General features: G+C 48.7%; 2 protein-coding genes across 2 annotated transcripts; both read right to left on the reverse strand.

Annotated features, from left to right (window-relative positions):
* Nucleotides 1-636: 636 nt before the first annotated feature.
* Nucleotides 637-2,548, reverse strand: LOC122392412. The gene is made up of 4 exons (XM_043387235.1): nucleotides 2,136-2,548; nucleotides 1,823-1,940; nucleotides 1,396-1,462; nucleotides 637-1,011 (listed from the first exon to the last, which is right to left on the reverse strand). The coding sequence occupies exons 1-4, from the start codon at nucleotides 2,482-2,484 to the stop codon at nucleotides 874-876; spliced, it is 672 nt and encodes a 223-aa protein (XP_043243170.1). The 5' UTR covers nucleotides 2,485-2,548; the 3' UTR covers nucleotides 637-873.
* Nucleotides 2,549-13,605: 11,057 nt separating this feature from the next.
* On the reverse strand, nucleotides 13,606-21,796 carry LOC122392414. The gene is made up of 5 exons (XM_043387236.1): nucleotides 21,621-21,796; nucleotides 15,065-15,551; nucleotides 14,744-14,864; nucleotides 14,240-14,303; nucleotides 13,606-13,930 (listed from the first exon to the last, which is right to left on the reverse strand). Exons 2-5 carry the CDS (start codon nucleotides 15,549-15,551, stop codon nucleotides 13,793-13,795), a joined length of 810 nt encoding a protein of 269 aa, XP_043243171.1. The 5' UTR covers nucleotides 21,621-21,796; the 3' UTR covers nucleotides 13,606-13,792.
* Between the last annotated feature and the right edge of the window lie 800 nt (nucleotides 21,797-22,596).

Here is a 22,596-nt window from a genome sequence, read left to right on the forward strand (position 1 = left end):
TCTCGTCACGGGCAGCATGCGCTCGATGGCTGGCTGTCATGCACGAGTGGCTACATTACCCATGTGTTTAATGATTTTGGAAGATGCGTAACCTTTCACACCTATCCACTGTTGATTGTGTTTGCTTTTTTCCTGTTTTGATTGTTCCGATTGCTACGAAATAATGGCTTCGCACATAACCTGCGAGAGCTCCTCTGTGACGTGAAAGGCTTTTCCGATCGCCGCTACATTTCAGCAGACATGGCTATGCTAAGGGGTAAGCTAAGGTGCAGCTATTCGTCCTGCACACGAGGCGTTACTTGTCGGTGATGTGCAAGATGCAATTAATTAGAATCTTTTTGGGTCAATTTTTGTTAACAAAAAAATGAGCTGTTTATGATTAAAGTAAACACATGAAATGTCATGTGTCTGTGTTTTGATGATTTAAGCATGTTCAGCGAAGGGGACCACGCATACTTTTGATCTGTATATGTGTATGATAGTGTTATGTGTTTTGATCAATTCATCGCATTATTCCCCTTTCCGTCAGTAGCCGCCTATTAATAGAATGCTGCCCCCTGTAATCGTTCGCTAATCCTGAAGTGTGTTCCGTAGCTTCAAATCACGATCTCCGATAACGACGTATTGACTGTTGTAGATGATGACACATGTATATTTTTTTCTATCAGATTGCACAATACATGGTCGTCGAAACTGAAGCAGTGTTCGACAGCACATAGGCATGCTAGTACATCAGTAGTATCACATGAGTTATTATTTACAGTCACAGCTTTATCAGATTCCGCATGTTTAGCAGCTCAGGTATCCAGCCCATCTCCAGCTTTGATCCGTTTCTGCAGTTGTCTCGGCGGTGTATGGGTCACGTGACACCACTCAAACGACCAAGAAGCTGGCCAGATCACTGTCGGTTTCCCAGGCCATCGAAGCAGGATCATTGTCGCGTTTCTGGAATCCGTCTATGGGAAGACCGGGGTCCTCAAACACCGGCAAGTGGACGGGCGGAGTGCCAGCCTGTGACGAATAAAGCAGGGTCAGTTTAGAAGGAGTTTACGCCAACAATTAAGTCCGGTAGTATTCAAAAAAAAAAACACACACACACACACACACACACACACCAGTTATGACAGTTAACCTCACAGAAACAAATAACTTTGTAGATATCGATTAAATAGGTTATTCATGGGTTTCAATTAATGAGGTTAGAGTTGGCGTAAAATGAAAACATTATTAATAATTTGGTTATTTCTATCCGATATCTCTGCCTCCGTGAAGAGAAAATTCCACAACAAATCGATCTTCCCACACTGGGTCAATGTTCTATGAGCCATTTTAGTCGTTTAACAATCACTGGATCAGTCGAAGAAGCCCCGAGCCTAACTGGCCCAGACCACTCACCGTTGTCACAACTCTGTGGCTCTCAGTGACAGGGGATGTCGGCTGACCACCCGCGGGTGCCGAGACCCTGAAACGTTACCGTTAATATGAATAGTAAATAGATATATAACAGGCACCATAGGACAACGTATAAGACAGGTTTAGCATGGAAACCGTTTTTACTTTTTAGTGCTGCATCAGTCCAGCAAAAAAAAAAAAGAGCAAGCAGCCTGGACTCTGGATCATACCAGAATTCTAGCCTGTAGATAGGTAAGCGTTCTGGCTCAGCCGCAGGAAAATAATGATTGATCACAAGTTGGGCCACGGCCAGCGTAAACTGTATTTCTTATACAGTTTCCTGAAACAATTCAAGTACCGTTCACCTCGAGCCAGGTCACTAGGTAAAAAAACAGTACGTGGTCAGTTACTGTGGCCACTGCCCACTAACCTGGTATATGCGATTTGGGGAGAGCTGTTGTGCATAACGCCACATGTTGGCTGGACGAACTCGTATAGCTCCCGAATCGAACACGGTCTGTGGCAGCAGGCCTCTACGATGCTTTCACCTGAAATGTGACAAGAAATGCCGTGACCATAAGCCTAGTGTGCATTATTTGGTGAGCTTCATATCTATTTGGACCAATACGGCATTGCCTTGGACACATGTCAGTGACAAACATAAGTAGCTTTCAACGCGAAGCATTATTATAGAAATGTTGGCCTCACTCATCTTACAGCCAATGTCCCCTTCCCTAACGTACGGCTCATAGCAGAGGAGATTTGCCGCACGGTGACTGCGCTGCCGCTCCGCCTGCGACGATCGTGGCAGAGGCTCTCGATGAAGTCGGTCAACTGCGCTCCACACATGCGCACGTTCATTCCACGCTTGGCGTAATGTTGTTGGTTTCGGGTTGACCTCGCGGAGATAGCATCAGACCCTCCTGTGCTGTCTTGCGACCCCCACGCCTGTTCGCCGCGGCCTAGTGTGGCGGGCCGGCCTACCCACCAGGGGCGCAATAGGCCCTGGGGCGCCGCGGCCGGTCGGCTAGCTTCCTCGGGCAGCCGCCAGAGGCGCTGGTTGTCGGTCAGCGGGGAGAGTGGTAGCTCCATAGAGGACCGACCTGATGCCGCATTGGCGCGATGGTAACTAGCGCCATCTACCGTTGTCCAGACCAGCAGGAGAAGAAGAATGGGTTGCATCATCTGCCAAGAGAAACCAGGAAGCATATTTAAAGCATACCTATCACCTATTTTCATAGGTCCTATAACGTGTAAAAGACCATTTCTTTTGACACTTGTTTAACGGTTAAGAACAATGCAGGATAAAAGGGAAAGCCGAGACAAGTTTCAATTTTTGTTTCTTTGTATAGGTCTTCCAATAACTGTATTCAACGCTTACTAACCGATGGATTCTCACCTGTGCAGCGGTGTGAGACGGCGCCGGTCAGGTCAGGTCAGGTCAGCCGCCGCTGGTGACCAGATAGATGCGCTGGTCACGCCGGGACGGACGACACTGACGCTGACCGAGCGAGGTGCGCCTCCTTTTGAACGGTGACGAGGCCCGGTCTCCACGTGGGAGTCGGACCGACCGTCGGGATGGTCCGCTCCGATCATCGCCGCCGGCACCGGAATCGGCGGCCCACAGAACCGGCGTCGCATTAGCAGGCTGTTCATTAGATGATTTGGTCGGCTTCCGTACTGAAAGGTCCGAAATCGGATAGATGACGTCGGCTAATTGACGGCTGCGCGGAACTAAATGAAAATTGCTCAATGCACAATAGCTTCTCCGAATGGTGTTGATTAAGGTGTTGATGATAACCGAACAACCTAATTTATTGGAAAATGGTACAGAGGGAACTGAAAGCGTAAGAGGAGGAAACTTAGAATTCACAGCAAATCTACCTATCCAGCTCAAATTAATAGGTACCTAAACCAATTAGAAGTCAGATGCTTAATGTTCCCGTCCTGGAAGAGAAAATTGATTCTTCTTTGTAAGCAATCAAACAGGGCCTAGGCTAACATGTTAACTGGTGGGCCAAACGTTTTTCTTTATTCGTAGAAAAACTACGAATAAAGAACAGATTCAGACAGTGGGGGATAAGCCTGCGAGCGATCTCAGACGGCTCGCCTATATACACGATATAAGCCAGAAACTAGAGGTAGTGTCGAGCGTCGGCGACTTCCAGCCGATTGAAGTCTGCAAGCGATATTATGCGTCCTCACGACCGGTATGATGCTTGCAGTCACACATCTGACCAGTCAGACGAATTTCGAACCGTTCACAGTCAGCGTTCCAAAAATTTGTCATTTGGGCTGAAGATGACACTCAAGAATAAGAATGGATAGTTTTCCACTCTCACATTTTGGGTGGCTAGAATTTTCCACTCAGACACCCAAGAGAAATCAGAAGTTTGGAGACACTGTTCACCAGAAGTGTACATAACTTTTTTAGAAGATATTAGGGTTGTGCAGTGCGCTTGGGCTTTTGAGTCAATTCTTTTCCATGCGACACCAATAGGCTTAATGATCATTTTCAGAGATGTTGGGGTTGCTGCTACAACCCCCTTTTGGGGTTCCTGCTACAATCCACTTTATATATAAAGTTGCACTTGTGCTGTTCACAATTCCTCCCGATCCACCCGACAACGCCCGATCCCGTCCGACAGCTTCCGAATCTCCGACTAGTCGGCGAGCGATCCACTCAGGGCTCGCTGATTTTTAACATCCGACCGGCCGCAAGTTATCGTCCAAAGTTTTACAATCTGCGTCAATATTTTGTGCATACTTGTGCGATTTTATGTGCACCGCCGGAGTATCACCACTGAGAGGGTTGTGGGTCCCTACTCTCTCCTCTCTCTGAAGAGTCAGGGAGGGGTCGAGCCCCGTTTTTTTACATTTTTTTAAATGTCATCCTGACGTTTTTTTTACAGAATAAAGTGGCCGAAATCTGGGGAGAAATCGAAAATTGGGGGGGGGGCTATGGCTACGAAGGTCAGTCCATGTCGCTGCCCAATTGGCCCACCAGTCAAAATTCCTTAGCCGAGGCCCTGCAATCAAATCTATATTTCTAAAGTGCATTAAAATGCTAATGTATGCAGGTATGTTGCATAGTTACCAAAAGCAAGTACGTAGTCAGCAATTGCCAAGGCAATTACCCAAAGCACCCCATTCATTGTCCACAGAGCTCGGACGTGCAGCATGATAATTCTCTCCTACTTGCAATAAATAGCTTCAAATCATCGTTAATGCCGGCTCCCGTCTCTGCTGTCGCCGGTAACCGGCTTACCTGCTGAGCCGGTAACCGGTCGAGCAGCGCCGGTGGGATGGAGACCACCGAGGGCTCTCCACCGCCCCTGGACACCCCCGGGCGACGCCATGACAAACCAGTCAGTCGACCCATCGGACAGATCGACTTCATTGGTCAGAGTGCTGTTCGCTAATCGCGCTGAGCCGGAGTGATGAACAATAATTAGATACCATGAACCCAAGACAACACATTACCAACAGCTACATAATAATGAGTTATGAAATATTTGTTAACCAAAATAAAGGTGATGACAATAAAACCCCTTTTCAATATGCCAAAACTTAATGGATCTAAACAGCATGCAAAAAGCAAATTGAGCAGCTACAATACTAACCCTCCCGGCCAAGGGTTTTAGTGTCACGCTCTCTGATGGTTTCCACTTCTCTCGCGATTATGTAGCGTTCGAAAGCTGAAAGTTGGGATACTGATACCTTATTTTGTTATATTAGTGGCAGGGGGGGGGGTTGTTTTTATCCACCCCTCAGGTTTTTCGGGAATATCTCCGAAACCGCTGAAGCTACGATGCTGAAATTTTCTGACTTTTCTTAACACTAAATTGGGCACATTCCCTGAAAATTTCAAGTTCATAACTTTACCAGGGGCGGCTCCAGAGCACTGGGAATTGGGAGTCCTATTGGTGAAGCGAGTCATTTGGGCGAAGATCACGATGCTGCACCAGTTTTACGAACAGTGAATGAAAGGTATCATGTGATAACATATACAAAGTTATTGTGCATCCTCTTTTGACACGTTTTTGCTATAATAGGCGGATCCAGGCGTCCAAAAAGGGGGGTTATTTTTTACCTCCCAACATAGGTGCCCTGACACCGCCTATGCATGACCAATACAGTTTTAGTCGTTCTCTCATAAGAAAATTGTAACATAACAAGACCATTGCCACCCTTTTTAGAAACAGTACCAACAAAAACCTTATTTAGGGGAAGTTGGGGGAAAGCCGAATACTTTTTTTTCTGACGCCCGTAGCACGCAAGGTAGACAACATAAGCTATTCTTGTTGGCGTCATTCGAGAGGCCAGTCTTCTGCCTTTCAAACATACCGGCGCATTTAATGAATTCGCATACCGTTAAGCGCACAAACTAAATATATCAAAGAAGTGACTTTTTCGGCGTTGCCCCGGACTGCGGGGAAAGCCGAAAATGGGAGAAATGATCTACGGGGAATGCCGACATTGATGTTTTGCCATTTTATCTCAAACTTTATCCAGAATTCATCGAAGCTGACACGCGTTTTAAGAGCTTGAAGACGCGGTGCACACTGGAAGTTATAATTGTGTGATATAATAAGAAAATGCCAGGTAAATCATTCCTTATAGGTAACAGGCCGTTGTGTCGGTTGAAAGTGTAATTTGTGTGACTAAAAATACGCGTTGCTATTCTACAGCAGTAAAGTCCACGTAGCGTGCTTTTAACACGTGCGTAATCGCACGTTTTCGGCATTACCCCAGCCAGCCATCAGTGGCGTATCCAGGATCTTGAAAAGGGGGAGGCCAAACCTGCTCAAGGGGCCCCACCCTTACCTTATGGGCCCCAGTGGTAATTTCAGGTCGAGGTCAGGTCAAGGTCAGGTCAAGTGAGGTCAAATTTAGAAGTTGGTTGTTAAGGCCTTTAACCCTATTCCTGGCGGGCTCCGCCGGGACAAGAAACTGGCGGGGGGGCCGATTCGGCCCCCCCCCCCTGAGATCTCGAGAACGAAGCAAGATAGCGACAAGCGGTAAACGGCATCGGATACGCATGGACAAGGTCTACAATTTTTACAAAGGTCATTTTCAGGTCAGGTCAAAGATGACGTCACAGGGGTCGAAAAAGTCAAAATGGCGGCGCTAGATATGGAGAGAGTTTTTCTCGAATAACTTTCGAATTAGTCAAGATAGGAACAAACTAAGGGCATCATCGTGATCCTCTCGTCAATTCGCATCGAATGATATATATTTTGACCTCGAAAGGTCAAGGTCAAAGGTTGACCTCAGGTCACGTGACCTCGAGGTCATCATGTATATCATTCGATGCGTCTTGACAGGCTGAACACAATGAGACCATCCACGCGGCTGTATCTTGTTCCTGTACGGAGTTATTGGCCAAAAACCTTTGGTGACCTTTGATGACGTCACATGAACTTACAGCCGAGATTAACAAATTGTAGCTACTAATGACCTAATGACATCCTGCGACTTTCAAAGGCCTCCGACATCTACTGTAGCTCTGGCACGGTGACAAAGTTGCAAAAAAGTGACTTGAGGTTGGGTCATTCAAAGTGACCTGGTGACCTGACCTTAAAAGGTAGGAAGTTCAAACTCGCACACCATGTGTAAAATTAATGAGGGAATAGTCGCACAAAATTTCGCGGCGCTACGCGCCGCGGTTTTCCCGCTATTTGCGAAAAACCTCGGGGGGGGCGGATATCCGCCCCCCGTCGGTGCGCGTGTTAACCCGCGCCCAGTGGGGTCTGCCGAGCAACGCGGTCTGATGGGGGGGGGGGGGCCATTTTGGCCCCCCCTCAGATCTCGAGAACCACGCAACATAGCGACAAGCGGTAAACGGTTTTGGATAGCCCCAACGGGGAACTACCTTGTGACCCAATTTCATTGACCTCGGTCAAACCGATGACGTCACAGGTCAGGTCAAAGGTCGACTTTTCACCGTTTACAGGCATTTCAAGAAATGCGTTGTAAAATCGTGTAAAATGCATTTCATTGAAAATCATCGATGGGGAAATGTTCTTCAAACACATATTTTGCTATTTGAGGTCACTGATACCAGGTCAGGTCACAGAGGTCAGGTCACTGGGGGGTCACAATATGAAAGTGTCGTGTGATACATGTTTTATGGTCCATTTTACATGACAAATGCGATTATGTGGGTCAGACAGACTTTAGGGCCAGCTTAGGTCACGTTTTGGTCAAGGTCAGGTCAAGGTCAGGTCAAGGTCAGGTCAAATTAGGTCAAATTTCAAAGTTGATATTTTTGCATAAAATGGGTATCGATTCGATGCAGCTCGTCACGGGGAGTTCAATGGTGGTTTCCGTTTTGCGCTACGATGTCTAGAATTGCTAAAAATTGAGTTCAAAAATTTGACGTCATCAATTTTTAACAGTTTTTTCGCTATAACTTGGCCAAAAAAAGAGGTATCGATCTAAAATTTGGTATGTATATCGAAGAGCGCAGGGACTATCACATATATTCCGTTTTTTCGAAATTCGAAAAATTTTTGGAAATTTTTTGAGTTTTTCTAAAAAAATCATTTTTTTTTATTTTTGTGGGTCAAAATCCAAAAATTTCGAAAATCCGAGATAGCAGTTTTGTAGCGCCGTCTTTTCGCTACACAACCACATAAAGAACTTTAAAATTGCTTGTTAACTGTAGAATTGGTGAGCGTTTCAAGATGTCATGTTTTTTGCCCATTTTTACTCGAACATGACCTCAGTTTGACCTCAATAACTCCTGACCTGAGGTGACCTGTGACTTGAAATTTTGTGTGAAGGTGTCAAATTGATGTCCGGTAAGGTACCCAAAATTTGGCGGCGCTGCGCGCCGCCGTTTTTTCGCTATTTAAGAAAAACCACAGGGGGGCCAAAATGGCCCCCCCCATCAGGGCGCGGGTTAAGGTGTTGACCTCGGGTCAAGGCCAGGTCAGTGAATCGTTAATCTTTGCACTGCATGGCGGTCAAAAATGTGTAGCAGCCCATTTAGTCCTTTTTGCGCCCGACATGGTCGCAAAGAGCTCAAGAAGGGAAATGAATGGGAATAGAGAGAAGGGAAAATGAGGAATGGCTGAAGCTTGCGATGTGTGGCGGGTGATGCCAATTGTCATGGCAGACTGCAGGGGCGCTGAATCCAGCGCGGGCCTCGAATACAATGCGGGACATCCCCATAAAAAGTGGCTTTCGCCTTATTTTCGCCTTTGGTGCATTACGTGATCAGTTTCCACGAATCCACATACATTTTAACGTGCTGGCTAAATCATGCTCCTGTTCCAGTGATGAAGTGATTTGCGTATTTTTTATATTTAAAGTATCTTATTTAATGTTTTCGAGCGTAACATTTTTCGCCTTATTATGGGGAAGCCCTATCAGCGACCCTCCCCGGTCGCTAATCGGGACGAGTTCCCCATTAGCGTTTTTTTTTTGCAATGGTTTGCGAAAATGCTCACTCACTACAAATGAATTTGGAGATATTGGGGCAGAAAATAAATAGATTCTGATAGAAAATAAACGATCTCTCCGAAAATCAATCCAGTAATACAGTGGCAGTGATGGCACCCATACAGCGTGAGCAGTGACAGTTCAAATTGGGGGGTCGCTAATTAGGCACCTTTCCCTAGCAGGGGTGTAATTTTCCCAAAGTGGGTGCTCAGCTATAGGGGCGCCAGGCCTCTTAGGGGACGTATGGGGCGCCAGAAGGTTACAAGGGCGCCGAGAGACCATCACAGGGGCGCCATTCTCCCTGAGAAGGGCGCCGAGTGATTGAAAACGCTATGTGGTCCAGGGGCGCTGAGAGGCCAGAAGGGCGCCGACGGCCGAACAGTCGAGGGATGCAAGGTGGACAGAGACATAAGGGCACGAGACGTTCAGGAGGGCGCCGTTAGACCATGAGAAGGGCGCAGTGCTGTCAAAAGGACGCCATTCTCCCAGAAGGGCGCCGAGTGATTAAAAACGCCATATTATCCAGGAACCCGAGGCGGTCAGGAGGACGCCGTTACAACATGGGAAGGGCGCCGTGCTCTCGAAAGGGCGCTTGTGACATAAGACTTGTGGCCGTGGGTGCATTTTCATCATTATGGGGCATATTTCAGGATTGTGGGTGCATCTGCCCCCACAAAGAGATATAAAATTACACACCTGTTCCCTAGTGTCTACCTAAATGTAACCATTTTGTTATGAAAACACGTCACTATGAGTCAATGCACTTTGACTGGGCATTTTAGTTTCGCAGGCCAGATCCTAACAGTAACAGAAGCAAGCTTTCGGGAACCACTGTCCTAGGATTTACGCCTTTGCTTCAAAACAGCTGAGTGACGAAAAAAACTATTTACCAAAACACCGTTCTAGGTTATTCGTTTCTTAAGAGGCCATGCGGAAAGGATTGACAGCCTCCAAACCGCTGAGTAGGCGGCACGTGGCTGATTGGCGCCGGTCCGTATTCCAGTTTGTGCCGATTGTTTAACGGCGGCACCCGGTCACGGCCTGTGGAGTGCTGACCGGGCGCACGTGCCCCCGGGTCCTCCGGCAGAATGACCGGCTCCAACAGCGGCCCAACCGATTTACAAACAGCCGCCGAGGGGTTCAAAAGGCGCTCCACACCAATCAGGTCACCACTTGTGAAGAGATTGGTACGCCGTCCGTGCCATGGAGTCGAAACGGTTGCTTTATTTAGTATGTTTTCTGCTCCTGTGTTTGATGGAGTTTAGACCAGCGAGAGCCACAAGGATACCGCGAAAACGCTCGATTCCATGTAAGTTGCCCCTTCTCTTAGTTCTCCAATACATTTTCTATGGGTCTTTAGTCCAAAGGTATTTCTTGGGATGGTTATGATTAAACGACAGTAATATGTTTTTAAAAAATCATGAATACGTATCGCTTATGACGTGCTTTTCTTAAGAGGCTGAATATAAACGATTCAGTTTCTTTTGATGTTAATAGCAACACTTACCTACACGACAAAGTACAAGAAAAAGGCTGCATATTGCATAACTTCGTCGTCACATAGTACCTAACGTTTAAAGTGACCATCCCACCTTAACTTAGTTTGGAGTTGTGGTAGCCAAATAGGGGTCCCTGGCTTGCACTTATCGATTTGGACACTGACAACATCGAGAATTGCTTTAATTCGGAGATATTTAATTTCAAGCCTGTGTTTTCAGCTTCTAAGGGGCTAATGCATTTGAATGCCCCCTTAGAATTTGTGACGTCAGCGCAGATCTAACTATTTTTAAAAGTTACTGACACCGTCGGTAAAACGTGTTGGTATATGCTGCTTTGCGCGCAACTTCTGCCGCACTTTTAGGATGCCAAATTATTTCTTCCAAATGACGTCGTAGGAACAGCGAAGGTCCCAAAAAGTAAACAAAAGTAAAAATATATTATCTTAAAAACCAGTGAATATTTTTCGGTGAAGTTTAGTAGATATTCATTTTTATCTTTCTGAACCACGACATATCACTTTTAAGCCAATTCATTAACTTTTTTGAAAGTGGGAGGGTCCGTTTAATATAAGGCTTGAATAAAATGTTTTGATTTTATGTTTGTTAGTCATTATACAATCTGGTAACGTTTATATCGTGTAGGTGTACTTCGCAGTGGATAGGTACTGGGTTTCCTTCGTGAATGATTTCAATGCATTTTTTGTCGCACTTTAATCAATTTCAGCTAATTTTCCTGCCTTTTGATATTTGGATGAATAGTTCGAAAATCGTTTCACAGATACGTACAGCGCCAGCAGCTGGTCGTCCCCGTACTGGCCCAGCACCTCGCCGGGCCCCCAGTACATGATAGATACCGGCCGGCTGAGGGCTCGCAGCTGGCCGTCCCTGCTGTCGCAGATGAAGGGGCCTCCAGACGCTCCGGCACCCAGCCCGGCACAGGTGCCCGGTCTGGAGCCCAGTCCGGTGTCGTACCTACCACTGCCGGCGCTGCTGGCGGCGCTGCGCGCGATGACGCCGGCCTCTGTCGGCGTCAGCGCGGCGCCGACTGTGTGCGTCCACACCCACCCGGGGGTGGCTGCTCCCGCCAGCGAGCTGTCCCTCGGCGACCTGCTGACTCCCGGCAGGGACAGCCAGGCGCAGACACTGCAGATGCTGCTGGACAGGCTGATGCCGGGCGGCAGCGTCCTGGCGTCCCGCACGCCAGCCAGCAGCGGCACCCGGCGGCCTGGCGAGCTGCCCGACCTGTCGTTCCTCAGCGGGCTCGGTCTGGGGCTGCTGAACCCGGACCTGTTCCGGTCTACCGCTGAGGATTTTCCCAGGCCGAGTATGTCAGAGGCGGACCTGAGGGCGGTGGCCGCCGCAGAGAGGAATGCTGGGGGACGGCCGACACTGAGAGGAGGGAACCCCGACTCGGAGATGTTCCCTCGCAGCGTTCAGTCCTCCCCCGAGCCGTCTGAGGCCGATGACTCGCAGCGGATCAGCATGCTGCTGTCGGCCAACGGCGGCGACTGGGTTAACAGGATCGACAAGCGGCGCCGGCGACGCTCCGTGCCTCACGGCGGTCAGAGGGAGACTCGCCACCAGATGTCCCAGGTGCTGAGTAAAATCATACGCCGCATCGGGTTCGAGAAGTACAGCGAGGCTCTGCGGGTGATCATACAGGATCTGCAGCCACTCAAGGAGGCGATGAACGCCGCGCAGCGAGACCTCAGCAAGGTGCAGAGAACCTACCACAAGTTCGAGAACGACCTAAACGGCCTACTGGAGCAGACTCGTGAAGCACAACAAATTCTTCTCTTTATTCTGTCGTCACTATTTCAGGAGAACATTGTTATGCGCGGTAAACTCGAGGAGTGCCAGGCTTCTAAAAAGGTGATCACTGCTAGGATGCGCTTCCCAGACAACACCGACGAGCTGAACAATCTCCGGCATCAGTTGGAAAGCAGGATCAATCGATACGACACGCTCATCATCAATCTGATCGGTAAGAAGTCTGAGCTCGAGGTGGAGCGACAGCGTCTGCGAGAGCGGTGTAACGTCCCGATCGACTCCGGCACTCAGCCGGACCCGTTCAGTCTGAGCACGTTCCTCTCGCTGATGACCGGAATCGGAGAGCCGAGCAGCGCTCAGCGCGACATCAACATCCTGCTGATGCGCCTGTTCCCCGACCTGTACCCCACGCCGCCGCCGCCGCCGCCACCGCCGGCGCCGTCCGCCCCGCTGCGACACACGGCGACGGCCGGCAGTCCCAGTGGCTGGCTGCAGGTGCTCATCCCGATGATGAACACGCGCCGCGCGTCACAGCCGCTCCACTTTCCGTTCGTGGCCCCGTCTTCGGTGAGCATGCCGTACTCGTTCGCCAACCAGTACCTCCTGCGACACAACACCCCACTCCGCACCTCTTCGCCGCTGATCTCTCAGCCAACTGATAGTGGTGACGAGTTCATCATGAGCATGCTGCAGCTGATGCTGCAGCTCTACAGCGCACAGCCGGACCAGGTAGACGAGAACAGAATGAAGGAGGAGCTGGTTAACTTCGGACGAGCGCTGCTTTGTTGATGGATGCCGCAAGTCATAATTTGCATGTCTGCAATTGCATTGTGTTACAATTTGTAGGGCATTCCTATGGGTTGTAAGTCATTTGGTGTATGGGGCTTCTTGTGTTGTCTTTTGGAATTGTATTCCTACTGATTCCCTTAAATGCAGACGCACTGTAACACATACAATACATGCTACCGTCAAAATAAATTACAAGACCAAACATTTAATAAAATATTCCCTTCAGAGACGTACCGATTATAAACGGACAAAGCACATTCAATGAACGGTTGTCAATTCAGTCAAGTGCCAACAGCATTTTATAGGTCGACAATAAAAGGGCACATTGGAGAATGTGGTGAACTACGCTGCAAAAAAACACACGAATTTAGCGGCTATAAGCCAGGCAAATTACTAGTTTGCCTCGCAGTATGAATACCCTTAATTGTAGGCCTACACGGGCCGGTCTAAGCTGTCATCATCTGCTGGCTTCGACATCGGCTAACTTTTTTTTATCTTTTCAGAGTTCAGTCACCCACCTGTCCTTTTGTTTATTTCGTCTTCGTTTACGTTTTATTCTGCCAGGGAGTGTTGGTCCACTTTTAGCGGTGTTAACAGCATCATCATGGCATTATTCGGTTTCCAGAAATGCCGCACGCTCCGTAACTGCCCATCGTCACGTCTTCTGAGTGCTGTCATCTTCAAACAGGAAAAAGGCGGAGTTCGTTTTTACTGTATTGCAAAAATATTTACGCCTCCATCGTGCATAATCACAGACCAGCGTATGTATGAAATTATACGCAATCACAGCTCAGCGTACTAATGCGCCTAAGGAATGCACGATGAAAGACATAAAGGACACAAAAGGAAGGACCATCTTGAGGTTCGGCGGCTTATGGGCACCGTAGTGTCAGTCAGACCACCAAGAAGCTGGTCATATCACGGTCCTTTTCCCAGGCCAGGGCGTCGGGATAACTGGCGCGCTTCTGGAATCCATCAATGAGAGGGCCGGGGTCCTCAAATACCGGCAGGTGTACAGGGGGCGTGCCAGCCTGTGACGAAAAGAACAAAGGGGATGTCAGAAAGAGACTCCTGCCATGTTTCTCTTTTTGGCATTAGATGATCGCAAGTTGACTGAGTCACAAAACACATAAAAGTTAAACGCACTTACATATAGGCATAGCTCGTTAATGTTGATTGCAAAGACGACGTCGTGGAGTCAAAGGGAAGTGTGTAGGCAAAATGACCGTTTTACAGCTAACGTTGTCCTTGTAATTAAATTATCAACATAATAATTTTAACGTTTCCGTGCGCAGGCAGCACGCCATAGTCCACAGAAACCAAACCACTATTAAACTCACCGTGACTACGACCGTCCTTTCTGTGACCGGCGCCTCTGGCTGTTCAGCGTTAGAAGTCGAAATCCTGCGAAACATACCGCTTGGTGTGAACGGCCAATGGCCGACAGAAATAAAATATTGTAGGTACTCTACAGGGGATCAACCCCGTTAAAGTTTGTACTTTTTTCTAAGCTTATAAAGGAACTTTTATATGCATAGAAAAATAATATTTGAAAGAAATTGAAACGTTGTGATGCCTACATACTTCCACCATCTTCAAAAAAATAATACGATCTACGGCTAAGCTCTTTGGAAGAAGCGAATGAACAATATCTAAATAAAATTTGAACGCCTCACTTCTTATCAATTCTCCAGAAAAGCATTAATCGGCAGTCTCTTGAAGTGTCACTATTCTATAGTTCTTATTCCTGCATGCAGATTACCATCCACCTTTGTATATTCTATCCACCGGCATTGTCCGTTTTATCCGTGGTCATACCCACCCAGCTTACGGCGCACGCCTACCTGAACCTTGCTGCGTGTCGGTGGAGGTCATCCAGAGATACTTCACAGGTCGATGTGATGAAGGCCTGCAGCTCGGAAAGCCGGCAGCTTCTGCGGCAGCAGGCGTCGACTATCCTCTCGCCTGCAAATCATCGACGAAATGCAATCAACGAAACGCATACCAATCGGTACACTATTTGCTCCATAGTTATATAAAAGTTAAAGAGGAATGAGATTGCGATCGCTTATTAGATCAGAAACGAATGCGATATTCGAATGGGCCGTATGATGACGTAAAAGCATAATGTAATCAAAAGAAATACACTTATTACTCAGACATACCAGCGTGACGCAAACGCGTGAGTATGGTGCTGGCGACGGCGCGCCCGTCTCGACGTCTACGGAAGTGACAGGAGTTTTCAATTAGGTCAGTCAGCTCTGATCCACAGACGAACACGAAGAAGTCGGTTGCACCCTGGTGTTCCGAGTCGATTTCGCCCTGCTGTTCCGTTCGCCTGGGACGCGTGGCGAGATAATTGGCTTCTCTGGCGCCGCCGCCCGACCTCCGAGCTTGTTTCTCGCTGCTGAGTGTGGCGGGCCGGCCTACCCACCAGGGGCTGAATAGGCCCTGAGGCGCCGCCGCCGGTCGGCTAGCTTCCTCGGGCCGCCGCCAGAGGCGCTGGTATTCGGTCAGCAGTGAAGATGGTATCGGCTCATCCGCTGACAGTTGAAGCAATTCGCGTGATTGTGGCACTGTTCGAACGAGGCTGTTCTCGCCGCTGGCTACCGTCGCTACGACGAACAGGAGAATCGACGGAAGACCAGGCATCTGTACAGACAGTAGAAAAAAGAACAATACAGTCACAGTTCAGCGACTGTTAGCTGAAACTTGCGATAAATAATGGTCTTTCATTCAATTATTTTAACACTTCCTTCAAGAGAAACTGACATACAGCGATAACCCTAAATGTTATGAGCGATGCATTCACGGCATGCATGTCCATGCGTCCATTGTTTCGTACAGGAAGGAAGATGACGTGTTTAGTTCTCGTTTCATCGTGCCATGCCCATATATCTCGGCCTATCTGCGATCTGGGCCATAGGGATGAGACGTGATAATGTCTGTTACGTCGTGTGATAGGTGTGTAACCATTTCAGGTAGACCACGACTCCTGAGTCGGTTTCCAGGAACCGGCTGGCCGGTATCCAGATCAGCTGTAAACATTGTGTGACCACCGCTCACAGCTCGCGCTTATCGGCCGGAAGCGGGTAGACATGGGGCCGTTGCGTCCGATCGTCCGTCGTCCGTGTGGCGGTCTGCGGTGTTTGGTTTCCGGAGAAAACGACACTCGGAAAACCATACGGTTCCGGCCAGCAGAACAGCTGCACGTCGAGGAAAACTCTCGCGAGTCAAAAGGCCCCAGCATCCACGCTATGTCTATAAACCCTATGCACGCCATGGACATTCTCAATATTACTTTACAAATTAGAGGCCGTGTGGTAAGCGCTAGAAAGACCAACGCGACGGAAGGCAATGTGTTGACTGTCGGATCTTCATCGGATGAATGAAATGCCGGACACTGTTTGACAGGTGTGTGCTAGCCGGATTTTACAGATTTTGTTTCATTTGTCTCATAGGCGTAGGAACAGGGGGGGCCAGGTGGGCAAGTGCCCACCCACTTTTCGAGGTGGGGGGGCCAACCATGTGTTTTGGCCCACCCACTTTTTACTCGAGGCCCCTCTTCTCGATTTGAGAGGACGTCGTCACTAGAGATGTCAATCGGATACCAACTTTTTGGTATACCGATACCAAACCGATACCAACTTAGTATTTGGTATTTCAATCCTAATGTGTTTGGTATTTTGTTGGTATCATGAATCCTCACTAATGCATAAGAGGCTAAGAAATCGGTAAAAAGTTGGTATTTCTCTCATGTTCCCAAGTTGGTTTGGTTTCGGTATTTCCCCATGGTTTTGGTTGGTATTTGGTTTGGTATCGGTATTCCGATTTTCTGTAATTGACATCACTAGTCGTCACCTTCCAGAATAAACAAACTCGGTAAAAATAAGTTCCACGAATCCCCACGCACGGACTCCAAGGGGCCGTGATGGATCCAAGGAGGCCCTCTGTTCATACTTGTCAGTCGAAGCCCCTGAGACTGATGGCCTGAAAGGCCCTAGTGGATCTGAGGAGGCCCCAATATCCACATTGGTCTGGGGAGGCCCCTGACACTGGCGGTCTGGGAGGCCCCTCTATCCACACTAGTCAGAGGTCTGAGACTGGTGGTCTGGGAGACCCCTCCATCCACACTAGTCAGAATAAATTTAGGCCCCTGACACTGGCGGTCTAGCCGAGGCCCCCTACCCTCACTAGTCAGAGGAGGCCCCTCTATCCTCAATAGTCATAAGAGGCCCCTGAGACTGATGGTCTGGGAGGCCTATCCATCTACACAGTAGTCAGAGGAGGCCCCTGAGACTGATGACCTGAGAGGCCCTTATAATCACACCAGGCAGAAGAGGCCCATGATACTGATGGACTGAGAGGCCCTTCTATTTATACTGGCCACAGGAGACCCCCAAAACTTTCGGTCTGGGAGGTCCCTCAATCCGGCACCAGTCAGAAGAGTCCCCTGAGACTGATGGCCTGGGAAGCCCTTATATTCACACTAAGCAGAGGAGGCCCCTGAGACTGATGGTATGAGAGGCCCTCATATTCACACCAGTCAGAAGAGGCCCCCGAGGCTGATGGCTGTGAGGCCCTTCTGTTCATATAACTGGCCACTGGATGCCCCTGAAACCGGTGGTCTGGGAGGGCCCTCTATCCAGACTAGTCAGAAGAGGCCCCTGAGACCGATGGTCTGAGAGGCTCTTATATTCATACTGGCCACACGAGGCCCCTGAGACTGATAGTCAGAGAGGTCCACTCCTAATGAATCTGAGGGGGCCCTCTATCCACATTTACACTTTTCTAGGGAGGCCCCCCGAGACTGATGGTCTGAGAGGCCCTTTTATTTATACTGTCCACAGGAGCCCCCTGAGATTAATGGTCTGAGAGGCTTTTCTATTTATACTAACCAGAGAAGGCCCCTAGGATTGATGGTCTAACAGGCCCTTCTATTTAAACTAGCCAGAGGAGGCCCATGAGACTGATGGTCTGAGAGGCCCTTCTACTCAAACTAGGCAGATGAGGCCCCTGAGAATGATAGTCCGAAGAGCCATGCGGCGGCAACTGGCCGTGGCCATATTTCGGCTCGGTAGGGCCCCACAGAGCTCATGAGAGCACCTCAAAAGCTCCTAAGTAGACACGCTTATCCCCACGTGCCACGCCGGCTTCTGAAGGCTCCTTATAGGCATCTAAGGGCCCTTTCCGGCCTCTAACGGCTCCACCCGCCTGTGATGGCTCCACACCAGTGTTTATGAGCGCCACACAGCGGCGCCTTTGAGGGTCATACTAGTGTCTCTTAGGGCCCTATATCGGTGGCTCTGGGGGCCCCACACCGGCGCCTCTGTGGGCCACCACACCTGTGCATCTCAAGGCTCTATAGGTACATCTGAAGGACCCACACCGACACATCTAAGGGCCCCAGACCAGTATCTCGGAGCTCGGAAGGCCCCACACCGGTGACTCTGAGGACTCACCGGCTCCTGAGAGCACCATGTTGATGTCTAACGGCTCCACAAGGCCACTGAAGGCACCACACAAGCTCTCACTGAGCTCTTATGTCCATGTACCGGCCTCTGAGGGATTTAAGCCAGCGCATTCATAGCTCCACACCAGCAATTGTAATGGCTTCACACTGAAGTATCTGAGGGTTCCACACCGGTGTCTCTAAGGGCCACATACCGGCATCTCTGAGGGCCCATACCGGCATCTCTGAGGGCCCCATACCGGCGTCTCCGAGGGTCCACATCTGGCGGGCACCCATCAGCGACTGAAGGTCCCACACTGTCGACTCCGAGAGCCCCATCTGCGTCTGGGAGCACCATGCCGTCTCTAAGAACCACAGCGGCTCCTCCGTACGAAAGATGGGCGTCTCCATGCCAAAGGGGAGCGGTTCTGAGACAGTAGGGCACCTACGTGCAATAGAGGGGCGCCTATGAAGCCCATAGGGGCGCCTCACTGCGAAAGAGGGGCGCCTCTGAGGCCTACATATATGGGCGTCCACATGCAATAGAGGTCTGCAAATTGCAATTGACCAATGCCATGGGGGTGCATTCATAAGAAACAGGGGCGCCGGCATGGCAAAGAGAGGTGCCTTCAAGTGTCCATAAAAGAGAGACGCCTATGATAAGCGCACATTGCATGCGACAATAGGGCGACTGTGGGACATATAGGGATGTCTCTGATGACTATACATAGGGCGCTTATACATGCCAAAGAGGGCGCCTATGGAGCTAATGGGGGCACCTGGGAAACGAGGAAGACATTTGTGTAAGGGTTTTCAGGGGTCATGCGCCGTTTGCGGCAAATACATTCTAAAAAAAAAAAAATAGGAGGGGGAATAAGTTTTAAAAATGGTGCGGACTTTCTGCACTGTTCGCTTAAAGGGACCCTCCCACCTTCAAAAAAGTTAATGAATTGGCATGAAAGTGATGTCCCTTGGTTCAGAAAGAGCGAAAACGAATATCTACCAAATTTCACCGAAAAATATTCACTGGTTTTCAAGATATTAGGCTTTTACTTTTGTTTACTTTTTGGGATCTCCCCTGTTACTAGCGACTTTATTTGGAAGCAATAATTTGGTAGCCTTAAAGTGCGGCAGACGTTGCGCGCAAAGCAGCGTATACCACCACGTGTTAACGATGGTTTTAGTCTAAGATTTAAAAATCGTTAGATCTCCGCTGACGTCACAAATTCTAAGGGGGCATTCCAATGCATTAGCCCCTTAGAATCCGAAAACTGCAAGTTTGAAATTCCATATCTTCGAATTAAAGCATTTTTCGATGTTGTGAGTGCCCAAACCGGTATTTGCAGGCCATGGCCACCAATTTGGCTATCTCAACTCAAAACTAATGTTAAGGTGGGAGTGTCCCTTTAAGCGGTTACGCCCCTGGGTACATCTGCCCGATCTCAGAAGCTAGATTTGGAGGTCATACTTGAAAGCAGCCAGCAGGACGAGGCAAAAGTTGGAGGCCCCCTGGAAAAGGAGGCCCCTTGACAGGGTGGCCCACCCACTTTTCATGACGTTCCTACGCCCGTGATTTGTCTGATTTGCCAGCAGCACCCAGAAGAGTTTGGACAACATATATAACATCTTTGCTCATCCGGCTAATTTAGTGTTGAAAAACTAGTAATTACAGTAGTGATTGGCTTTTTACTTATCCGTATCTGAGCCATTGCAGAAACGAACAACCGTGAATGATCGGATGTGCAAAATTCTAGTTGAACAAGGCCGTGGAGTGGAACAACTTGGAACACTTAACCCTCGCCGGACCTATTGGTTTTCTACATACGCGCCGGCCGAGGGGGCGGGGGGGGGCGGGTACGACCCCTCTCGCCGTTTCGCCCCTGCTGGAGCTAGCGCGTCGCGGAAAAAAACGAGCGTGTGCGCCGTTACGAGACGCAGAGATTTGTACCCGATTTTAATGTCCTAGAACAACCAGTGACCTCTGAGGTCAGGTCAAGTGCCCCAAGGTACGGTTCTGTTTTTGGCAAATAGCTTCGCAAAAAACGGCCGCAGAGCCGCAATGTCGGCAGCATCGTGTTTGCCTTGCTCAGGCGCGTCAAATGATATACTTTTTGTTTGGGGTGAGATCAACTTAGGGTGTTGACCTCGAGTCACGGTCAGGTCAGCGTCCCCCCTCGCCCCGGTCACGAAATTGGTCAAAGGAGATCATGTCGCATATCATTCGATTCGGCAGGTCTTCCTGAGTCCATTGGTGGCTTTCCCGACTCGGTAGATTAATTTGATCGGAAGTTATTGACGAAAAACTAATATGACCCTAATGACGTCATATGTAAATGACGTCACGCAAGGTGGTCAACAGAGCAAAAATATCGCATCGAACCTTGCAAGGAGTGCATGAAATCACGATTCTGTGTGCTTGAGATAGTTGGAGATCGTTCCCGGCTCCAGAATAGCAGTTCTCATTTTTCCCCCATTGACTTATAATAGTGAGGTCACGAAAATGACCTGACCTCATATGAACTTTAGGAAAAATCCGATATATACAACTTGTGAGACTTCTAATGAATACTAGATCTTGCAAGTTTCATTTCCCTGTGAAAGCTCCTCTGGCAGTGAGGGCGTTGCGAAGTTGCGACATCTGAAGACCGTGCAGAGGTTCACTTATGACGTCATAGGTCAGTGAACTGACCTGACCTTAAAATGCGGCTGGTGTCAAAAGATCCGGCTTGAATCAAAGGTCAAGTATGCCCAGGTTCAGCTCTCTATCGCCGGCATGTCCGGAGATATCGCGAAAAAAAAAAAAACTATGGGGGCGGCGCCCGCTCCCCCCTCCCTCGGCCGGTGAGGGTTAAGCTAATTTTCGTGTTTATGTGCTGTCGCCTGTCAGTACGGCTAAACAACGTTTTTGCTATTGGTTAGCTCACTAAGTCGGCTATGCAGCCATCATGAAAAGTTCCAAATACGCAATTTTCGAGTGTGACTAACTGCCCATAGCCGTATACGGTTCGATATGTGACTTTTCACCCTTTATTTGCCTGTTACGTAAAAAACGTCAAGCTGCTTAGCACATCAGCATATATCAAAGTATACTTATGAGTATGTTAGTTAGGTATCCTTTAGTTCAATTTCAGAATTGTATTTTTTATTATAAGATGTTATCACTGAATTGGCAATAAAGTCTGCAAGACTGCAATCGCATAGATGTGTCATGATAGGTACAGAAGTTTGTCTGGAGCATGTATGATTTAGCAGCGTCGGATATTGCTCACCTGTGCAGCGGTGTGAGACGGCGCCGGTCAGGTCAGGTCAGGTCAGCCGCCGCTGGTAACCAGATAGATGCGCTGGTCACGCCGGGACGGACGACACTGACGCTGACTGAGCGAGGTGCGCCTCCTTTTGAACGGTGACGAGGCCCGGTCTCCACGTGGGAGTTGGGCCGACCGTCGGGACGGTCCGCTCCGATCATCGCCGCCGGCACCGGAATCGGCGGCCCACTAAACCGGCGGCGCATTAGCAGGCTGTTCATTAGATGATTTGGTCGGCTTACTGTGCTGGATGGCCCACGATTGGAGGGATTTTGATCGGGAAACTAGGTACAGAACCGCGACAGCTGGATGCCTTTTTAGTTTACCTCTATCTATCTGCAAAACAATCAGGTCAATTAAAATTGATCTGCACCCAGCTGATGGGTGGGGGTCAGAATCTGCCCTCTCCCGTTTTTCACCAACAGCTTCTAAATACGTGAAAGTGACAATCCCACCTTAACCCGCGCCCTGACGGGGGGGGGGGCAATTTGCCCCTCCCCTGTGGTTTTTCTTGAATAGCGAGAAATCGGCGACGTGCAGCGCCGCCAAATTCTAAGTACCTTCCCGGGCATCAATTTGACACCTTCACACAAAATTTTAAGTCACAGGTCACCTTAGGTCAGGAGTTATTGAGGTCAAACTGAGGTCATGCTCGAGCAAAAATGTACAAAAAAATGACATCTTGAAACGCTCACAAAATCTACAGTTATCAAGCATTTTCAAAGTTCTTTATGTAGTCGTGTTAAGAAAAAACAGCACTACAAAAATGTTACCTCGGATTTTCAAATGTTTGGGATTTTGATCCCTAAAAATAAAAATAAAAGATTTTTGTAGAAAATCTAAAAAAAACTTCCAAAAATTTTCTCGAATTTCGTAAAAACCAAAATATATATGAAAGTCCCTGCGCTCTTCTATCTGCATGCTAAATTTTAGATCGATA

This window comes from Amphibalanus amphitrite, unplaced genomic scaffold (genome assembly GCF_019059575.1).
Source record: "Amphibalanus amphitrite isolate SeventyFive unplaced genomic scaffold, NRLGWU_Aamphi_draft 000485F_arrow, whole genome shotgun sequence".
Classification (NCBI taxonomy): domain Eukaryota; kingdom Metazoa; phylum Arthropoda; class Thecostraca; order Balanomorpha; family Balanidae; genus Amphibalanus; species Amphibalanus amphitrite.

Excerpts from the sequence above, each read along its gene's own strand:
- LOC122392412 (XM_043387235.1), bottom strand. The coding sequence starts at position 2,484 with ATGGAGCTACCACTCTCCCCGCTGACCGACAACCAGCGCCTCTGGCGG. Across the intron at positions 1,463-1,822 it reads CCCCAAATCGCATATACCAG|GGTCTCGGCACCCGCGGGTG; the intron begins GTTAGTGGGCAG and ends GTAACGTTTCAG. Across the intron at positions 1,012-1,395 it reads GCCACAGAGTTGTGACAACG|GCTGGCACTCCGCCCGTCCA; the intron begins GTGAGTGGTCTG and ends TATTCGTCACAG.
- LOC122392414 (XM_043387236.1), bottom strand. The coding sequence starts at position 15,551 with ATGCCTGGTCTTCCGTCGATTCTCCTGTTCGTCGTAGCGACGGTAGCC. Across the intron at positions 14,304-14,743 it reads CGACACGCAGCAAGGTTCAG|GATTTCGACTTCTAACGCTG; the intron begins GTAGGCGTGCGC and ends TATGTTTCGCAG. Across the intron at positions 13,931-14,239 it reads AAAGGACGGTCGTAGTCACG|GCTGGCACGCCCCCTGTACA; the intron begins GTGAGTTTAATA and ends TTTTCGTCACAG.